General features: G+C 47.7%; 2 protein-coding genes across 3 annotated transcripts in view; one reads left to right on the forward strand and one right to left on the reverse strand.

Moving 5' to 3' along the window:
* GTF2E2 (general transcription factor IIE subunit 2) overlaps positions 1 to 21,951 on the reverse strand; it is a 50,369-nt gene that overhangs the window by 18,942 nt on the left and 9,476 nt on the right. The gene's annotated exons all lie outside the window — the stretch shown is intronic.
* SMIM18 (small integral membrane protein 18) lies at positions 6,366 to 21,266 on the forward strand. Its single transcript, XM_066574921.1, has 2 exons — positions 6,366 to 6,471; positions 18,735 to 21,266. The coding sequence occupies exon 2, from the start codon at positions 18,761 to 18,763 to the stop codon at positions 19,049 to 19,051; it is 291 nt and encodes a 96-aa protein (XP_066431018.1). The 5' UTR covers positions 6,366 to 6,471; positions 18,735 to 18,760; the 3' UTR covers positions 19,052 to 21,266.

A 21,951-nucleotide genomic window follows, 5' to 3' on the forward strand; every position in this document is an offset into this window, starting at 1 on the left:
TACCCCGAGACCAGATGACAGGCGTGGCGGATGAGTAGGTGCTCTTCTCTCCCCGAAATGCACCTACCAGGTCATCCCCCCTGTACCCTCACTCACTTTTCCATCATTTGAGGTACATATGCTACGGCTTTTCCGTCCGCTGTCCATGCGAGTAGCAGTTATCTACCACCCCCCAGGTGCTGCTCGCCTGTTTTTGGACCACTTTGCTGCCTGGCTCCCCCACTTCCTATCCTGTGAAATTCCAACCCTCATCTTAGGTGATTTTAACATCCCCACTAATGACCCCAACTCCCCATCTGCCTCTCAGCTTCTTTCGCTCACCTCCTCCCTTGGTCTCTCTCAACTCACAGCCTCTCCCACTCACAGGGATGGCAATACTCTGGATCTGGTCTTCCTCCGGCTCTGCTCTGCTGCCAACTTCACTAACTTCCCTCTCCCGCTCTCTGATCATAACCTCCTCTCTTTCTCTGTCACGCTCCCCAACATCTCTCCAGACCCACCTACCTACAGGAACCTTAAGGCCATTCACACCCAGAACTTTGCTGAATCCCTACAGTCCTCTCTGTCCCCCATCTCTCTCCTCTCCTGCCCCAACCTGGCTGCCGCTCACTACAACACCGCTCTCAAACATGCCCTGGATGAAGCGGCGCCCCCCAGGACCCAAGCCATCCGATGTAGACCACAGCAACCCTGGCTCACGCCTCAAACGCGCTTCATCCGGCGGTGCTCTAGAAGTGCTGAACGGCTGTGGAGGAAGTCACAAATGTCCGTAGACTTCCTCCGCTACAAATTCATGCTCAGAACCTACAACCTTGCCCTCCACCATGCCAAACAAGTCTACTTCACCTCTCTAGTGTCCTCACTATCCCACAACCCTAAACGGCTCTTTGATACTTTTCACTCCCTTCTCAGCCCTAAACCACAGCCCCCGGTGACGGATCTCAGTGCCGAAGAGCTGGATGCTTACTTCAAAAAGAAAATTGATGACATCCGTCAGGAAATAACTTCCCAATCCCAGACTAGCCCTGACCCTAGTCTTGTCAGCACTGCATCTAGCTCCTGCTCACTGTCTGTACTCAGACCAGCGACATAGGAGGAAGTCTCCAAATTGCTCTTCTCTGCTCGCCCCACCACCTGCGCTAGCGACCCCCTCCCCTCACACCTCCTCCGTTCCTTCTCCCCAGTGGTCATCTCCCATCTCACCACTATATTCAACCTCTCTCTGACCTCTGGCATCTTTCCCTCTTCTTTCAAACACGCCATCATATCCCCACTGCTTAAGAAGCCGACTCTGGACGCGACTGATGCTGCCAACTACCGACCCATCTCAAACCTCCCCTTCATCTCCAAACTACTAGAACGGCTGGTTTACTCCCGCCTTGTAAGCTACCTATCAGAGCACTCTCTCCTAGACCCCTTACAGTCTGGCTTTCGACCTCAACACTCGACAGAAACTGCCCTTACAAGGGTATCTAATGACCTACTGACAGCCAAATCGAGGGGCGATTACTCCCTACTGATCCTCCTCGACCTCTCCGCAGCATTTGACACTGTTGACCACAAACTCCTCCTCAGTATGCTACGCTCCATTGGCCTAAAGGATACTGCCCTCTCCTGGTTCTCTTCCTACCTATCTGACCGCTCTTTCAGTGTCTCCTTTGCTGGCTCTACCTCCCCTCCTCTTCCCCTTGCTGTTGGGGTCCCCCAGGGCTCTGTCCTCGGCCCCCTTCTTTTCTCTATCAGTCCCTATTGGACAAACCATCAGGAGATTTGGCCTCCAATACCACCTGTATGCTGATGACACCCAGCTATACACCTCTTCCCGTGACATCTCTGCACCTTTCCTCCAAAACATCACCGACTGTCTGTCCGCTGTCTCTAACACCATGTCCTCTCTCTACCTAAAACTAAACCTCTCTAAAACTGACCTGCTGGTATTTCCACCCTCCACTAACCGACCTCCTCCTGACATCTCCATCTCAGTGTGTGGCGCCACCATAACTCCTAGACAACATGCCCGCTGCCTTGGAGTCATATTTGATTCTGATCTCTCTTTTACCCCCTACATCCAATCTCTTGCCCGAACATGTCAGCTGCACCTCAAGAACATCGCAAGAATCCGCCCTTTTCTCACTGTGGACACGCTAAAAACGCTTACTGTTGCCCTCATCCACTCCCGGCACGATTATTGCAACTCGTTGCTGATCGGCCTCCCCTGCACCAGACTCTACCCTCTCCAATCCATCCTGAATGCGGCAGCCAGGCCCATCTTCCTGTCCAGCCGCTACTCAGACGCCTCTGCCCTGTGCCTGTCACTGCACTGGCTGCCCGTTAAATACAGAATTCAATTTAAACTCGCCACCTTCATCCACAAAGCCCTCCACAGCGCAGCGCCCCCCTATATCGCCTCCCTCATCTCAATCCATCAACCAGCCCGGGCTCTCAGCTCTGCTAACGAAACCAGACTGAGCGCCCCTTTAATTCGAACTTCTCATTCCCGCCTCCAAGACTTCTCCAGAGCAGCACCGGTCCCCTGGAACGCACTACCAAAGGCTACCCGAGCAATCCAGGACTCGCAGAACTTCAGGCGTGCTCTAAAAACGCACCTCTTCAGGGAGGCATACCGAATTCCCTAAACAAACCCCTTTGTACTCCGCCTGATAACATGCTCCCTGACCTACTGACTGCAATTCCTGCCAACCATCATAAACCGCTCCTGCAGTCATACCGATTCTGCCGTCACATGGCTAAATGTCTGACCATTGTCTATGTGTATAACATCGCTCACCCTCCACCTCCCCATACCGTGCACATCTCCAGCCCCTTTACCTTCTGTATCCCCCCATTACTTGTAGTATGTAAGCTCGTTGGAGCAGGACCCGCACCCCTATTGTTTCCATCAATTGATTACTTTGTAACCGTGGTTCTGTAATATTTGTGCTTTTCTCTTTCTGTATCCCCCCTGTCTGTGTAAGCGCTGCGGAATATGTTGGCGCTATACAAAGAAAGTTTATTATTATTATTATTATTTTCTGGCAATATACACCCTGTATGTTGCAAGTATTTCATCTGTCCTTTGTTTAGGACTACCCAGCTTGGCTGATGAAGGGGTTCACTCTGAAACCTTGAAGCTTTCAATTCATTTAATGAAAGAGAAGTTGCATATTTCTTCCTATTGTCTTACGGCTTTTATTGGAAAGTGGGGCCAAGATACCAGTTTTTTGCATATCTACTTTGCCCACCGTACAGAGTATGTCCCACTAATAACCCCCTCTGCTTTCTGTCACTGACCAGTTACTTACACGCATTCTCATATTATATACCAACCTGTTATGCGGCACAGTATCAGAGGCTTTGGAAAAATCAAGGTATACATACAAACAATACTACAAAGACATTAATGTGCAGAAGTATTCACCCCCTGTAAATCAGCACATTGTGGCGCCATCTTCTGCTGCAATGACAAACTCTTGGTGTATAGCTCTGCTAGTTTAGCCGATGTTGACCTATTTCCAGAAAAAACTCCTTTAAGTTGGTTGGGTTCCATCGGTGTCCAGCAGTCTTCTAGGCAGGTCACAGATTCTCAGTTGGATTGAGCTCTGGGTTTGATTAGACTATTCCAAGACCATTTCAGGTTCCTCCTTAGACCCCTCTAGTGAAGCCTTAGCAGTATGTTTAGGGTCCTCGTCCTGATATCCCGCCATCCATCTATCCTTCAATCCTGACCAGTTTTCCAGCCCCATCTCCACAGCATTTTGCTGCCACCACCGTGCTGCACTGCAGAATGAGGTTTGTGGGATGATGGAACGTTTTGGGTTTACGCCAACTTAGTGTTTCCCATGTTAGTCTCATCTGACTAGAGAAACGTGTTTCGGGAGTTTGCCACGTATTCTATAAACTTCAAAACATATTTTGCTGTTTTTCTATGGAAATGTTGTTTTCTCGGGCAACTCTTCCATACGCTCCTACTCGAGGGAGTCTAGTCTGGCAACTTTTTCATTAAGTCCCCCTCTATGGAGTGTATGACTTTGGACAGAGACGACAGTGTGGCCATATGGACAGATACTTCCATTTCTGCTATGGATCCCTTGACGCTCCTTCAGAGTCATCATTGGGGACTTTGTTGGATGCCCTCCATGCCCCGTCCTTTTGTCAGGTTTGTAGTTGTGCCATATTCTTTCCATTGAGTTATAATGGAACTCCGTAGGATGTTCTAACATTGGGATATGGTTCTATAACCCAGCGCTGATCTATACTTCTCCACGACTTCGTCTCGGACCTGCTTGAGATTAACATTGCTTGTCTAGTGGGGGTCGCAGACTCAGGGGCCTTTCAGAACAGGTGTATTAATACTGACAGGTGACCATTTCAGCGAGAGGGCCTTATTTAACCATTTATGTGATTCTAGAGTTGATTGGTTGGTCCAGACCTTATTTAGGGATGAATGCAGACGCACTCACAACTTTTACATTCTTTAAAACAAGCTATGCCTTTGTTATTCCACCGTTTCACACTTTGGACTATTATGTCAGGTCCGTTACAGGGGGGGGGTCCAAAATAAAATCTATTTTAATTCAAGGTTACAACGCAAGAAGTCAGGAAAGACACCGGTGAGTTGTAAATACTTTCACGAAGCATTAAATATTGATATATTTTCAGATTGGGGAAAATGCTACGTAAAGACAGACGGCGCACACGGCCTCATGTACCAAACAGTCTAAAAGAAAGGCTGCCCAAAACAACCAATCAGAGCTCAGCGTTCATTTCTCAAACTGCAGTGATAAAGTGAAGCAGCTCTGTAAATGTTAGAGTTAGAGATGAGCGAGCGTACTCGGATAAGCACTACTCGCTCGAGTAATTTGCTTTATCCGAGTATCGCTGTGCTCGTCCCTGAAGATTCGGGTGCCGGCACGGAGCGGGGAGCTGCAGGGGAGAGCGGGGAGGAACGGAGGGGAGATCTTTCTCTCCCTCTCTCCCGCCCGCTCTCCCCTGCGACTCACCTGTCAGCCGCAGCGGCACCCGAATCTTTAGCCCCGAGCACAGCGATACTCGGATAAAGCCAATTACTCGAGCGAGTAGTGCTTATCCGAGTACGCTCGCTCATCTCTAGACAGAGTCCTTGTAGTAGCCACAGCCCTACCACTGCCTGAAGTCTACGGCGCCTGGCGGGTATTGGAGGATCCATTTATGTCTTAAACCGCTCTCACACGCAAAATGTCGCGTTTTAATCTGAGATGTTTTGGCGTGATTTCCCGTGGCATCTTTAAATGCCTTATACAGCGTTTTCAACGCACCCCTTCATTGTGATGGGTGATGCGGTGCGCTAAAATGCACGAAAATAGAGCAGACAGCGCTCGAATGCTAGCTTAGGCCCCATTGGGACGTTTTACAGCACTTAGCGCAGCGTTTCAAACGCCATGCTAGACGCTGTAAAGCGTATTGTTTGAGAGCAGCCTTAGGGCTTATTAACACGTACGAGAATCTTGAGCAACATTTGTGCGTTGCCAGACCCACAAAACTCACGAATATAGAATTATTTCTTTTGCATGGAATTGGTGACATAAGCGCTGCTGAAGGAGCAGGTCCCATCTTTGGGGGTTCTCTCAGAACGCATCGCCCACTGTTTTCAATGGGACCTTAAGAGCCATCGCATGACGCTTGCAATCCTCTGATGGGCGTGAAACGCGTCCGAGGAACGTAATCTCACAGGAGCCATGGAAGGCGGTTTTGAATGAAAAAAAGCCTTGTATAGGCGTGAAACAAACCCCTCTCTTTGGCGCAATATAGCGCTCGTCCGTGCGAATGCAGCCTAACGGTGGTTTCTCACACAGCATTTTTCAGAACACAGGTTTTTAGTGGTATAGCTGTAGTTCAATATAGAAATATGAAAAGTGCGACGGGCAGCGTTTTCGGGGGTCAGTATTTGTTTTTTTTTTGCCATTACAGCACGCTGTAGGTTTGGCCATTTTTGCCTCAGCTTCTCTATAGGAACGAAAACTGCAGGGATAATATATGAATGCAAACGGGTATGGGTTAAAAACATGTAAAAATTGCTTTTTTTTTTTTTTTAGCGCAAAAGCGTGTTAATTAAGCCTAACCGGATAATAAGCGCAGAAATAAAATAAATAAAATACACATATCTAATCGCGACCAGAATAACGCTCCATTAACTCTTTAGAGACCGCATCTTCTTCCCAAATCCCCTCGCTCACAGCGTACAGGCATGAAGAGGGGGTCCGGCTCTGATAATCAGTTTTCAAAGAGTCTCTGAGCATTATTAAAAAAAAAAAAATCCTCCAAAAAGCAGGCGGTCTCCCCTTGTGGAGCTGGGTGGAGGGCTGGGATGCTAATGAAGCAGTGGAGCAGTCTGCTCCTCTGTCCAATGGCAGCTGAGCTCTGTGTCATCTCCCCTGTGCTGAGCCATCCAGCCCGAGCCGCACAGCAGAGCCCAGCAGCTTCTCGCACAGGAAGGTAGGTGCAGAGGAATAACAGCCTCCTTGGTCTGTATGATGGGGAGGATGGAGCGGGGATGGCAGGGCATCGCATCCTCTCCCCTCCCCGGCTGCAGCGATGGGGACCTGCAGGCGGATTATGGACCCCTTCTTCCTCATCATGGCTCACGCCCCATTCTGTCAGCTCTCAGAGTTGCTCATACATATCTACATCATCCTCTAAGCTCTTTATTACATGGACGGGCTGATTTCTTCACCGGCACATGAAGGTTGTTACATTGTTGCAAACCAGTAAGAATCAGCTTTGTAACCAGCCCCATCTATCCGTGCCATATCCCGCTCCGCTCCCCTCGCCCAGCATGGCCCCGAGCCTACGCGACCCCTGACCCTTTTTTTGTACTATGGCTGACGTTCTGGCACTTTGTAGTTGAGGATCTAATTACAAAGCCACTCCCTAATGGCCACAATGTCTCCATGACAGAAAGCTGAGGGGCTAGGCATATAAAGGGTGGAATGTATACAATGTATCAGATGAAACTGCAAGTCTAATCACCACACTGGGGCCTTAACTATACAAGCATCACTGCGCTCCTAAGGCCGCGGTCACATTTGCGCAATGGGTGTCGAGTCGTTGTGCGTGCATGTTTTACTGTACGTTTTTGCGCATGCAAAAAAAATTAAAAATTCATTGAAACGGGCAGTTAGTGTAATGCGTTCCATGTGCGCTTCTTCCCTGCGCATGCTGTGTATTTTTTTTGCGCGAATATGCGCAGGAAAAAGACGCTTCTGTGAAGGGAACCATTGAAATAATAAGGTTTATTCGCTGCATATTGCGTGCGCCAAATCATTTGTGTGCGTCCAGCCCAAACCTGGGAGTCCGTTTGCTTCGTTTTAGTGACTAAAACGCACTTTAAATTCCGATCCGTCTACAGACGAGAAAATCTAAAATTGCTGCTTAGATACGCTATTCTGCACAGAAGCCCGAGGCCCGCCTCACAGAGAGGAGATTTGAGCGTTGCGAGACGAATGAACATGAACCCCAGTCCCTTGAATGGGGTCATACACGGGAGATTTAAAAAAAAACAAAAAAAAAAAAACGCTGCAGGTCCTATTTTTGGGCATGCCCTCGCATCACCCATTGTTTTCAATAGGGCGGGCGGCAGCATCGCACCACGTGCTAGATGCACCCAAGTGCGATGCGAGGTCTTCCCATTGGTAGACACTCCACAATCCTCCGCTGCAGCCGTCAGCCTCGGCGGACGATCGTTACTTGCCCAAAGTAATGCGAAGGCCGACTTGATATAAAAACGCCTTGCGTTTTCGGGGAAATCGCATGTTGGCGAGCGCAATATTGCGCTGCGAGTCACGGCCAGTTATCACACTCACTGGTGTGAAGTTAGCTAAGGGTGTTTTCACATCTTCCATCCAAAAGCCAGCCAGCTTGGTGGTCCTCTTAATAGTCAATGGGGTCGGCCCAGCACTGTTCAGTTCTGTCCAGACACAGAACCGTTCGGCAATGGCGAGTCCCCTGTCCTGCTCCCCAAACGGAGCAGGAAAGTGGAATCCCCAACGCCGGTGTGAACCGTCCTGTGAGCACCTCCCACATAGGCGTATAATCTTCTAACACCCCTGCTGATGATGAGACTGGGCACACCGTTGTCCGCACGGATACTGTAAGCTGATTGGTGCTCAAACTGGCCTTCCATCTACATGCGGTTTGAATGGACCAGTTTACATTATCGGAGGCACCTCCCGTTTTTACACGAGGGGGATGTGCCAAATACAATGGATTATTGTTACACCCAAATAAATGTTTCATCACCCATCACCTTTAAACTGAGTGATGATCGCTGACTGGCCGAAAGGAAACCAATTGACCTCTAGTAAAAGGGATTGCTCACTTTGGAGAATCCCCTTTTGTTAGGTTACTTTAATGATGGGTTTTCCAGCAAAATGCTATTACTGAGCTCTCCTCAGGTTAGGCCATCAATAGTTGATCGGCTGGGGTCCATCGCTCGGGACCCTGACCGATCAGCTGAGCGGGCACATGCTGTCAACGCCGCTCAGTACCTTGGGACTATGGATATTTGTCTGAGGGGTCCAATAGTGCATCACAAATAATATGACTTTGTAATGTTTCAAGGACCTGTTCCCTGCATGGTCTACTAATAGTGTACCGTAATGGCTTTCAGTTCTTCTATAACTAGTGCGGTTACACCAGCATCTTCTGTTCCTTCATTCCACTACCTGAGATGACAGATAGGCGGTGTAATGATTCCAACGACTTACACTAGATCTGCACTTTTTCTGCCTCCGGGCACAGTTTACATTCTGAGACTGAAACCCCAGCAAGCTCACGGGAGAGAGAAAGTCCAAAAAGAATGTGCACACAGTACCAGGCAAAAGTTTGGACACGCCTTTTGAATCCCATGCTTTTTTTAATGTTTTTTCATTTTATTTTCCACATTGTAGATTTACATTCGAAGATATGAAAACTACGATGAAGTAGTATAAAAAGGGTTAAAACAGAATAGGTTTTATATTTTAGATCCTTTAAAGTAGCCCCCTCCCTCCTTCCCTGCTTTGAAGACAGCTTTGTATATTCTGGGCATTTCCTCAATCAGCCTCATGGGGTAATCACCTGGAATGGTTTTCAATTAAAGGGGTTGTCCCGTGAAAGCAAGTGTGGTTATACACTTCTGTATGGCCATATTAATGCACTTTGTAATGTACATTGTGCATTAATTATGAGCCATACAGAAGTTATTCACTTACCTGCTCCGTTGCTGGCGTCCTCGTCTCCATGGTGCCATCTAATTTTCAGCGTCTAATCGCCCGATTACACGCGCTTGCACAGTCCGGTCTTCTTCCTTTCTGAATGGGGCCGCTCGTGCCGGAGAGCGGCTCCTCGTAGCTCCGCCCCGTCACGTGTGCCGATTCCAGCCAATCAGGAGGCTGGAATCGGCAATGGACCGCACGGTGCACCGCATGGTGCACCGTGGGTGAAGATCCCGGCGGCCATCTTCACAAGGTAAGTAAGAAGTCGCCGGAGCGCAGGGATTCGGGTAAGTACTGGCCGTTTTTTTTTTTATTCCTGCATCGGGTTTGTCTCGCGCCAAACGGGGGGGCTATTGAAAAAAAAAAAACCCGTTTCGGCGCGGGACAACCCCTTTAACAGGTTTGCCTTGCCGAAAGTGAATTTGTGGAATTCCTTGCCTTCTGTAGGGTGCATTCCCACATAACAAAAAAAGTTGGTTGTGGCCGAGACTCCATCCAAACGTTGCTGTTATTGGAAGTGCGATCTAGCCCAATATGGTTGGCAACATCCTGTAGCTACTGGCAGCCACAGATGGGTACAGCCTCCATCACAAGTGGTTTTTGTTATGTGGGGATACATTCTATTGCCTTCTTGATCTTGTGTTGTGCTGAGGTCAGCTTGATACAGAGTCCCATACAGTGTACAGCCCTATTCAACTGTTCTAATCAACATTGTGGAAAAAAACACTCAACCAAGTAGGGAAAAAAAAACGTCCACTACTTTAAGACATAAAGGCTAGTCCATCCTAAAGGTTTTTGAAAAATTTTGAAGTTATCCTCAAAAGTGGTCATGAAAACCCTCACACGCTATGATGAAACCGTCTCTCATGAGGATCGCCCCAGGAAAGGAAGACCAAGTGTCTTCTTTGGACTGCAAGGATCGGGCCTTTATGTCGGATTGCTGCAAAAAAGCCACTACTGAAGAACATGAAGAGGAGAATTGTTTGGGCCAAGAAACACCAGGAATGGGCAATAGGCCAGCAGAAATCTGTACTTGGTCTGACGAGCCAAAATTTCAGATTTTTGGTTCCAACCGCCATGTCTTTGGGAGATGCAGGAAAGGTGAGCCATGGATGGTTCCTACATGTGTGGTTCCCACCATGAAGCATGGAGTGGAGGGGAAGGTGTGATGGTGTGGGGGCTTTACTGGTGACCCTGTTGGTGATTTATTCAAAGCACACAACCAGCGTGGCTACCACAGCGACATCCCATCCCATCCAGTTTGGGCTTACTGGGACAGTCATTGGTTTTTCAACAGGACAATGCTCTGGATACATTTCCAGGCTATGTTTGGGCTATTTGACCGAGAAGGAGACCCAGGTGACAAGGATGAGTTTGACCACAGAGTGAAGGAAAAGCAGCAGAGACATACTCAGCACCTCAGGGACTTTCTTCAAGTCTGTTGGAAACCCATTCCAGGTGACGGCCTCGCTGATTGAGAGCATGCCAAGAGTGTGCAAAGCGGTCCTCAAAGCAAGAGGGGGCTACTATGGAGAATCTAAGATCTAAAACATAGTCTGGCTTAACACTTGTTTACTACTAAGGCCCCCTGCCCACGGTTGTTGCGGAATATCGCCAGCGATATTCCGCCGCATGGGAGGAGGGGAGGGGCGCTATCAGTTCTCTGCAGTCAGCCTATCTGACAGATTAGCTCACCGCGGAGAATTGCGGCATGCTGCGATTTATATCCTGCAAGCAGAGATTCGCTATGATTCTCCGCTCGTGGACGCTAGGGGCTGCGCTATGGAAAGCGGTCATGGTGTTACACGCGGCCGGAATATCGCCATGGGTAACGCAATGAACAATCAATCGCCTGTGGACAGGCAGCCTTAATGCCATAAAAATCTAAGAAAAAGCGTGTCCAAACTTTTGACTGGTACTGTATATAAATCACAGAAAGGCAGAAAAGAACAAGAAAAACAAACTAAAGGTCATTGAAAATTCTTCTATTAGATTATTGTTAATTGATTTTATAGGCAGGAGGATTTGGATGATATTACTTCATCTTCATTGCACTTGGGGTGAAATGTAATTGTTCCCATGTAATCTTGTAGATATGATACCTTTTAATGGCTAACAAAAATACATGATCTAATAGTGAGCTTGCGAACCAACGCAGGGTTCTTCTTCAGGCTTAATGGATTGGATCTGAAGAGGCATGCATATTTATACACACTTATAACATACATACTTATGACAAGGCATGACATGGATGGGATTGGTTTGCACTTAAAAGTTGCACTAAATTACTGTTTGGGGGGGGGGGGGGGGAGGTCGTCAGGCTAGAAATGCTACAAGAGGTACACAAACATTTTTAACTAAAAACACTGATAAGGGAGTGAAAGTTTATGGTCCCTAAATTACTGCTGATGGGGGTTTTCACCAGGCCAGTAGTCTTATCTGTGCCGTAAGTGTCTCACACCTCCCATTCACACATAAATCCTGGGGAACAATTGAACCCCGTATTCAGCGTGTCAAAGGTTGTTATCAATTTATATTCCCAAATTCTTCTATGGTTTTGTGACTTGAAACTACCCTTCAATATCAAAGCTCTCATATCTCCTATGTCATGTCCACGGTTAGAGAAGTGCTCGGTCACAGGTAATTCTCTTTTTCTCTCTTTAATTGTGTGGCGATGAGATCTCATCCTGGCTTTCAGTCTTTGACATGTTTCTCCGACATAAAGACCCCCAACAGGACATTTACTGCATATGATCAGGTACACAACATTGGATGAGGAACATGTGAATGTTTAGCTAAAAATGTTTGTGCACCTCTTGTAGCATTTCTAGCCTGACGACCCCCCCACCCCCCTACCAACAGTAATTAAGGCCTCCCTCACGCAGGGCGCTTTCAGCAGCGTTTTCAGCCCTGTTCTAAACGCTGTACAAGGCTCCCATTCATTTCAATGGGGCTGCTCACACAGGGCTGAAAACGCTGCATGTTCTATCTTTGGGCTTTTTTAGCTGAGTCTCCCATTGAAATGAATGGGCAGCGTTTTCAGCTGGGCTGAAAAGGCAGCGTTTTGCAAACGCCCTGTGTGAGGGAGGCCTTAGTGACCATAAAACTTTCACTCCGCTATCAGTGCCTAGACAATAAAAAGTTTTGTTTGCTGTTGCAGAATTCTTTTTAAGTGCGAACCAATCACATCCATATCTGTGCCTTGTCACAAGTATGTATGTTATAAGTGTGTATAAATATGCATGCCTCTTCAGATCTTTTCCATTTAAGCCTGAAGAAGAACCCTGCGTTGGTTCGCAAGCTCGCTGTAACATCATGTATTTTTGTTAGCCATTAAAAGCTATCATATCTACAAGATTACTTGGCTTCTCTTGCTGGGGACAATCACATTTTGCTCTACTGGCTAACACGGTACCAAACTTTGCTTTCATTATACTTGGGGTGAACAGACATGACTTTGTCTCCCATCATTCCAACACATCTATCCTCCATTATGTGTCCATTTGGGGACATATTATGGATTTTGGCTCTTCTAGAAGGACTTTTAGTAACATTTGGTACTTTATATACAATATCTGCAGAGCTCATTAACAGCGACTTCTAACTGTTCCACTTTATGTTAATCAGCCCTTTACTGTTTACAGAAAAATACAATTACGATTCCCTCCCTTAATGACGCCACGCTGCAGCAATTATACCAGGATTTATTATTACTATTATCATTATTTTAATTAGGCCAGGCTGACACCAGCGAGTCGGATTCTGCATTGGATTCCGGCTTTGAGCCCGACCGGTGACCCCGCGTATGGTGTGTAATTGTATTGCGCATGACTGCGCACTCACGCAAGCGGTCATGGGCAGTACATTTTTTGTATTTCCCGCGCCTCCATGGATAGCCGCAGCCTATACACGGTGTAACTGCGTATGGGTTGTGGGTATATCCATGATCATAGAGCACAACGGGCTCTATGTTACTCAATGCCTACCCGCTATAATGAGAGCGCGATTGTGTAATCCAATGTATTTGATTGAACTGTGTATTACCGCAATTCAAATCCAGCTGTGTGAGACTGTCCTAAAGCTACCAAAATAACATGTGTAACTTTTTTTTAACCCTTTCCAATCCTGGTTTTCCTAGGGGGCTTACTCTTTTTCTGCCGTTATACAACGGCGCTATCTGCTGGCTGAGCCTAGTACTGCATGAGGTGACACGTTGGATAGGCTCCGACAGCAGAGAGGCTGGCAATATACAGTAAGAAAACCCCGACGGACGTCTTCCAACATCGGAGCTGTACAGCCTTAAATCATAATGTCTTCAGATGTCAGACAGTGGATTGGAAAGGGTTAATACATTTTTTCCCTTTTATTTTTAATTAGAAGTAAATTGTAGAAAAATCAAAAAATATGACCCCCATGAGGACGTAAAAAGACTTCTGGCCACCATTTGTGCTATCGATTTTTTATTTTGCAGTACTTTGAGCATCCATAGGCGTCCCAGTCAGACGGCAGTGCAGTCCCCTATAGTGATCAAGCTTCATACATGTACTAATTTATGTAAAACGGGCCATTAAAATATGTATGCTTTAGTTTGAGGATTCCATCAACTACACAAGTACGGCATGGAGAAGTGGGAATTACAATACTGCGGCTCTACTGAGCGTCATCCGCTTCTAAATGACCCATTTCCGATACAAATGAGAAAATGTCCTCCAAAAACGGTGAAAACTTCCCATTCCACCCGGACGAGACGTGAAAACAATAAAATAACGAATTACATATATCAAATGGTAAATGTAGCTGCGACACAAAAGCAGATCGCGGTTCAAAGCCCCGGAGAACGCGCCGGAGGGAGAACAATGGGTTGTAGCGAACACAATGGGCTTCACCTAGGCATCATTATTAACATGTGGCGGCGCCCCCGAGCAGGATCGTGCGTCTGGCTCTTCCGTGGGACGCCGCCGGTTAGAAGAAAGCCATTCTTAGCACAACTAAATGATTTGCTACTAAACTCCATATAAAGGCCCCGCCGCCGGCAGCCGCCACAATTAATGAGCCTCATTTAGGAGAGCAGGACGGTGCGAAGCACTTAAAGCCCCGGCTTTGTAAAACACATAAAAGGCACAAACAATGATGCACTGAACAGCACAAAAATAAAGCCATCGCCGGCGCTAAATCTCAATATGCAGAAACCTGGAGCTCCGTGGAATACAGATGTACCTGCGCCAAAACCCACAGACGCGGGGCAGCGCTGAGAGGAAACATTTACTATCCTCACATACATACATACAGATGAAAAGGTTTAGCCAATAGCAGATAGGCCGGCTCACCCGACCGGATCGTAATACATGGCGGAGAAAATCACAGCGTATGACCGGCTTAAAATATAAGCCCTATCCCAAAAATAAGCCCTAGCTGCATTACCTAAAAAAAAAGGTGGTATACATTACCTAGCAGGCTCGGTCCAGGTCCCTCCCGCTCCTCTCCGAAGCTCTGGAGTGCTTCATGCAGTCCTCGGCCGTTCACTTCCTGATTAGGGGACTCATAAATCCCACCTCCAGGAAGAGATTGGCTGTGATTGGTTCATCGAGCGCTGCATTGATTGGCTGAGCAGCAGTCCAAGAACCAATCACAGGCCCCACGCTGTGGAGGCAGGATTTATGAATTGGCCAATCAGTGCGTCGGAGGTTCGGAGAGCAGCGGGAGGGACCTGGACCGAGCCTACTAGGTGAGTATAAGATATCCCCCGAAAATAAGACCTAGCTCCTCTTTTGGGGCAAAAATTAATATAAGACAGGGTCTTGTTTTTGAGGAAACACGGTAGGTAATACGGCAGCACACACTCTACCACCACGCCATTCAACTTAAGGATACGGACTCCTATTCGCATGATCGGTATTGGTTTCAATAGTTGGCCTTCCATTGAGAAGACACTCTTCAGCCATCCCATGGACAGAAAACGGATGACCGCAGCATTCCCTCTTACAGTAGATATTACGGGGTACTTTCACCGAAAACTGCGATATTTCGACTCATATCTGAGTCTTTCCTGAAATCACACTTTTTGATATTGCCTGGGTTATCCAGCATTAGTCCCTCCATGTAAGAGTACTTGTTTAGAACTGTTTATAATGGAAGCCAAGACGCAGCGCCATATATGTTGTACAACAGATACTCCAGGCACCCAACGGACCGCACTGACCTCCAATGGCGTCCATCGTTTACCGCTTACAACACATTAGTTAACAATACCGGTATGTAACAACTGGAGGCCATTGTTCTCAGTGAGAGAAACCAACTAATCTTGTAGATACGATAACTTATAATGGCTAACAAAAATACATGATGTTACAGCAAGCTTTCCAAACCTCTCAGGGTTCTTCTTCTTCTATACCTGAGGAAGAATCCTGAGAGGTTGGAAAGCTCGCTGTAACATCATGTCTTTTTGTTAGCCATTAAAAGGTATCATATCTACAAGACTACTTGGTTTCTCTTGCTGGGAACAATCACATTTTGCTCTACTGGCTAACACGGTACCAAACCTTTAGTTGATCGGCTGGGGTCTACCACTCAAGACTAAGGCTCGTCAGCTGATCAGGCGTCTGCTGTCAAAGCTGCGACTCACAAGGGAACGGAGTGGAAGCTGCTGCTCTGACCCCTGTGTAGTGGACAATGCTTGTAATTGCAGGTCCGGCTCTTATTAAAATCAATGGGATCTGCGTCTGCACTTACAAGCACTGGCCACTACACTAGGGTTGGAGCAGCAGCATCCACTCCGTTCCCGTAAGTCGGGGCATTGTCAGTAGGTGCCCTATCAGCTGATCGTCCAGGGTTTCCAGAGGCGGATCCTAGCTGATCAACTATTTCATGAGCTATCCTAAAAGGAGAGGTCATCGATAGAATTTCCCTGAAAAACACCTTTAAAGTGAAGCCTCCAGTTCTAAGACACGAGGTGCAAAACAGATAAAATGGGCACTTTCTCGTTTCCACTGGATTAACCTTTTACAATCCAGCGTCAGCCCTCCTTCAACATTAAGATTTCCTCAAATAGCTCCAATGTCTGAGCTCTGTCCTGCATACTGTTCCGTGCACATGCAGGACAGCACTGCGACGTCAGAGCTCTGTCCTGCATACCGTTCCGTGCACATGCAAGACAGCACTGCAACGTCCAAACTCTGTCCTGCATACTGTTCTGTGCACATGCAAGACAGCACTGCGACATCGGAGCTCTGTCCTGCATACTGTTCCGTGCACATGCAAGACAGCACTGCGACGTCGGAGCTCTGTCCTGCACACCGTTCCGTGCACATGCAAGACAGCACTGCGACGTCGGAGCTCTGTCCTGCACACCGTTCCGTGCACATGCAAGACAACAGTGCAACGTCGGAGCTCTGTCCTGCACACCGTTCCGTGCACATGCAAGACAGCACTGCGACGTCGGAGCTCTGTCCTGCATACTGTTCTGTGCACATGCAGGACAGCACTGCGATGTCGGAGCTCTGGCCTGCATACTGTTCCGTGCACATGCAAGACAGCACTGCGACGTCGGAGCTCTGTGCTGCATACTGTTCCGGGCACATGCAAGACAGCACTGCGACGTCAGAGCTCTGTCCTGCATACTGTTCCAAACACATGCAAGACAGCACCGCGAAGTCGGAGCGCTGTCCCGCATACTGTTCCGTGCACATGCAAGACAGCACTGCGACGTCGGAGCTCTGTCCCACATACTGTTCCGTGCACATGCAAGACAGCACTGCGACGTCAGAGCTCTGTGCTGCATACGGTTCCGTGCACATGCAAGACAGCACTGCGACGTCGGAGCTCTGTCCTGCATGCTGTTCCGTGCATATGCAAGACAGCACTGCGAAGTCGGAGCTCTGGCCTGCATACTGTTCCGTGCACATGCAAGACAGAACTGCGACGTCGGAGCTCTGTGCTGCATACTGTTCCGGGCACATGCAAGACAGCACTGCGACGTCAGAGCTCTGTCCTGCATACTGTTCCAAACACATGCAAGACAGCACCGCGAAGTCGGAGCTCTGTCCCGCATACTGTTCCGTGCACATGCAAGACAGCACTGCGACGTCGGAGCTCTGTCCCACATACTGTTCCGTGCACATGCAAGACAGCACTGCGACGTCAGAGCTCTGTGCCACATACTGTTCCGTGCACATGCAAGACAGCACTGCGACGTCAGAGCTCTGTGCTGCATACGGTTCCGTGCACATGCAAGACAGCACTGCGACGTCGGAGCTCTGTCCTGCATACTGTTCCGTGCACATGCAAGACAGCACTGCGACGTCGGAGCTCTGTCCTGCATACTGTTCCGTGCACATGCAAGACAGCACTGCGAAGTCGGAGCTCTGTCCTGCATGCTGTTCCGTGCATATGCAAGACAGCACTGCGAAGTCGGAGCTCTGTCCTGCATACTGTTCCGTGCATATGCAAGACAGTAGAATTGCCTGCAAGAAAATCTCCAGCGTTTCCCCGATTCCAGCGACGTGGATGACATTTGAGGAAATTCCATCCACATGCTGTGAAAAGAAAATCCACAACGTAAACCGTCCCGCAGTGCGGATCTTACATCCGCAGTATGTCAATTTATGTTTCGGATTTTCACTACGAATTTCGAGGCCAACCGATCTTCTAGTGGGATGATCTCAGACAAAGGTGACCAATAAGCTATAAGATGTAAGGGAATTAAAGGGGTTGTCTCATGAAATCAAGTGGGGTTCAGTACTTCTGTATGGCCATATTAATGCACTTTGTAATATACATCGTGCATTAATTATGAGTCATACAGAAGTTATTCACTTACCTGCTCCGTTGCTAGCGTCCCCGTCTCCATGGCGCCGTCTAAATTCGCCGTCTTCTGGCGATTTTAGACGCGCTTGCGCTGTGCGGTCTTCTCCGTGGTGAATGGGGCCGCTCGTGCCGGAGAGCTGGTCCTCGTAGCCCCGCCCCGTCACGTGTGCCGATTCCAGCCAATCAGGAGGCTGGAATCGGCAATGGACCGCACAGAGCCCACGGTGCACCATGGGAGAAGGCCCGCGGTGCATCGTGGGTGAAGATCCCGGCGGCCATCTTGGTAAGGTAAGTAAGAAGTCGCCGCAGAGCGGGGATTCGGGTAAGTACTAAACGTTTTGGTTTTTTTAACCCATCCCTTGGGTTTTTCTCGCGCCGAACGGGGGGCCTATTGAAAAAGAAAAAAACCGTTTCGGCGTGAGACAACCCCTTTAAATCTGGCCTAGATTCAGGTCTTCGGCAGAGCGTCTACTCTACGGGTACATTGATCTTGCCATTTCTTGCAGTGTTCAGTGATCTCGCCATTTCTTGCAGTGTTCAGTGATCTCGCCATTTCTTGCAGTGTTCAGTGATCTCGACATTTCTTGCAGTGTTCAGTGATCTCGCCATTTCTTGCAGTGTTCAGTGATCTCGCCATTTCTTGCAGTGTTCAGTGATCTCGCCATTTCTTGCAGTGTTCAGTGATCTCGCCATTTCTTGCAGTGACTCCCTGAAGAGTGCCTAACAAGATGTCATCTCTTGGCTCCTGGAAAAACGAGACCACCCTGATCCAGCAGCAAGTTGGGTTCCAGGTCCAGAAGATCTATCCCTTCCACGATGGCTGGAACACGGCTTGTTTTGTAATCTTGGTGCTGTTTATCCTGACTGTTCTATCTCTGGTCCTGCTGGCCTTCCTTTACGAAATGCTGGACTGCTGCTGTTGCGCCAAACACAAGACAGTCAAAGATCTGGAGAACGAACCGAACCCGGTAAGAGCGCTAATGAGCAGCATGAAGAAGCGGAAAACCGAAGTGGTGTAGCCTCGGCCCCCGGCGGAGGATGACCCGCTCTTTGGTTCAGAGGACAATTCGTGAGCGGATGTCAACTGCTTTCACATTTCTCCTTGGGCCGCCCACAATCTACTCCACTCCTCCATGTGAATTGTTTAGATACCCTTCCAAGTCGTCTTGCCATGGACCCTTCCTAGTTTTGTTGCGGGGTGCACGGTCATAGTGGAACATGATGAGTCTATTCAGCTGGTTTGCCAGGTTATATGAAATGATGTAACTTATTTTTGAGACTTGGTTGATGCATCCACGGGCGTGATATTGGCATAAAGGTCACATGATTTGTCACAGTATTAATCCAAGAACCCTAATAAAGACTATACGGCAGTAATATAATGTCTCGCACAAGTCAGCTACTTGGAGAGCAACTGATACCGTAGGCCGTGTGCGCCAATGTAACCCAATACCAAGAATACGACATTATACTAAGTGGTAACTTCACCAAAATACGCCGTTCTGTTATTAGTCTATGACTGCGCTACATTATAACCAAGTGTTCAGGAGATCACCATACCTCCCCCCCCCACATCACCCCCCAGACCACAGGAGTTAGGGTTCCTTCACACATTTGCGCGCACCTGAGTTTTTTTTTTTTGTGCAATGAATGACAGCCCTGCAGGCTCAGGACGTGATAGCTCCATGCTGCCGGTTACCGGAGGTAGCCGACAGCATGGAGCTGTCATCCCGGGCTGCGGCACCCCACCCCTGGTCACGCGATCGCCGGTATCCACCAGATACCAGCGATCGCGTTAAAGTCAATGCAGAGTTAAAAACAATTAAAGTTTCAGCTCCCCTTACGGATCGGATCCGTAAGAGGAGCTGAGAGTACTCACCCCCGGTCCTCCGCAGCGTCCGGATCCTTCTGTCTTCTCCCCGGCACTGCCGCCGACGTCTGCGCAAGCCGGCGCAAAAGCCGCAGATTGGCGCGGTAATTTAAAATCTCCCCGCACCTGGCTACTAAATGTAGCCAAGAGCCTGGAGATTTCATGGGCGGCCACGATACGAGTTTCCCAGTCACGTGATCGCCGTTATCCAATGGATAACGGCGATCACGTAAAAGTAAAAAAAAGCTCAATTTTCACCTCCCATCACGGATCGGATCCGTGAGGGGAGGTGAAATTACTTAAATAAGGCCACCGGCGATGTCCCCTGAGGGATCCTTATCTGTGGACCTTCCCCCAGTTTTGGCGCATGCGCCCGTCGCCAAAATGGCGGACGCAAGCGCTGAAGCTGGGGAGGGCAAGAGAAAATTTAAAATCTCCTTGCTCCTGGCTACTAAAAGTAGCCAAGAGCTTAGAGATGTCACGGGGGGCCGCGGTGAGCGGTCTACGGTCACGTGATCGCCATTATCCAATGGATAATGGCAGTCACGTAAAAGTCAAAAGACAGTTAGAGTTTGACGCTCCATTCACTTTGGGCCCCGTTGTGCATCCAGACAGAAGATTAGAGCCACAATGCATATGTTTCTGAACACGGGACAAATGGGGGTATACGTTTTGGACTGAAAGTCTTCATTCCTATGTATGCTGTACAAAAAAAACTATTTTTAAAATTACATAATTGCCAAAAAAACAAAAATCGTAATTTTTTCCTTCTGCTTTGCTTCGATTCATTTAAAAACTGTGGGGTCAAAATACGCAGTACACCGCTAGATAAATGCGTTAAGGGGTCTAGTTTTTAAAATGGGGTCATTTGTGGGGGTTCTATATCGTTTTGGTCGCTCACGGGTTCTATAAGTGGGCAATGGGGCCTGAAACACCTTCAACCAAAATGTCTGTTCTGAAAACCACCCGCTGCTCCTTCCAGTTTGGGCCCCGTTGTGCATACGGACAGAAGATTAGGGCCACAGTGGGTATGTTTCTAAACACGGGACAAACAAACAGGGGTATGCATTTTGAGGTGTAAATCCTCGTTTTCATGTGCACTATAGAAAAAAATTCTGTGTTAAAAATTACGTATTTGCAAAAATATGAATTTTTTTTTTTTTTTTAACTCTAAATTGCATTAATTCCTGAAAAGAAACTGTGGGGTCAAAATACTCCTGACCCCCCCCCCCCCTCAGTGAATACACTAAGGGGTGTAGTTTTTAAAATGGGCTCATTTGTGGGGTTATCTATAATTCTGACACCTATGAGCCTTTACAATCTTGGCTTGGTGCCGGAAAATAAAGCGTTCCTCAAAATGTTGATAAGTAATGTTAAATTTGTACGTCTCCTAAATGGTTAAAAAAAAAAACAAAGTTTTTCAAACTTGCATCCAGAATAAAGTGAACAGATGGAAATATATATCTGAGCAAAAATTTGTACAGTATGTTTGCACATATTTGAGATATTACAGTTGAAAACGTGAAAAAAAATGACAATTTTTTCAAAATTTTCCCATTTTGGGGTAATTTTGGTTTTTAATAAATATACACAAATTCTATGGGTCTATTTTTACCACCTAAATGAAGTACAACATGTAGCGAAAAAACAATGTCAGAATCACTTGGATATGTAAAGCCTTCACGGAGTTAGGATATGTTAAGTGACACACGGCAGATTTCCAAAATTTGGCTCCGTCACTAAGGCGCAAACAGGCTTCGTCACTAAGGGGTTAAACGTTACGATTGTCGCGCTCATTAAAAACTAGTATAAGAATGTCTAAATGGGTCTTAGTAGGAGCAAAACAAGGGGTAAAGTTTGGGAAGGGGGGGCGAATTAGTGACCGTACTTTGCAGTCGTTACATCAGGGAGATCCTCAACTTACCCAGTGTGCATCGCCCTTCTTCCATACACTGCTAATCTAGGGCCTCTCTCACAGGGGCATAACCGGGTGCGTGCCAACAATCCCCATGCGCTATCTTGGCGCGTATGAGTGTGTAATACACACCA

Source organism: Eleutherodactylus coqui, chromosome 7 (genome assembly GCF_035609145.1).
Source record: "Eleutherodactylus coqui strain aEleCoq1 chromosome 7, aEleCoq1.hap1, whole genome shotgun sequence".
Taxonomy (NCBI): domain Eukaryota; kingdom Metazoa; phylum Chordata; class Amphibia; order Anura; family Eleutherodactylidae; genus Eleutherodactylus; species Eleutherodactylus coqui.

Excerpts from the sequence above, each read along its gene's own strand:
- SMIM18 (XM_066574921.1), top strand. The coding sequence starts at position 18,761 with ATGTCATCTCTTGGCTCCTGGAAAAACGAGACCACCCTGATCCAGCAG.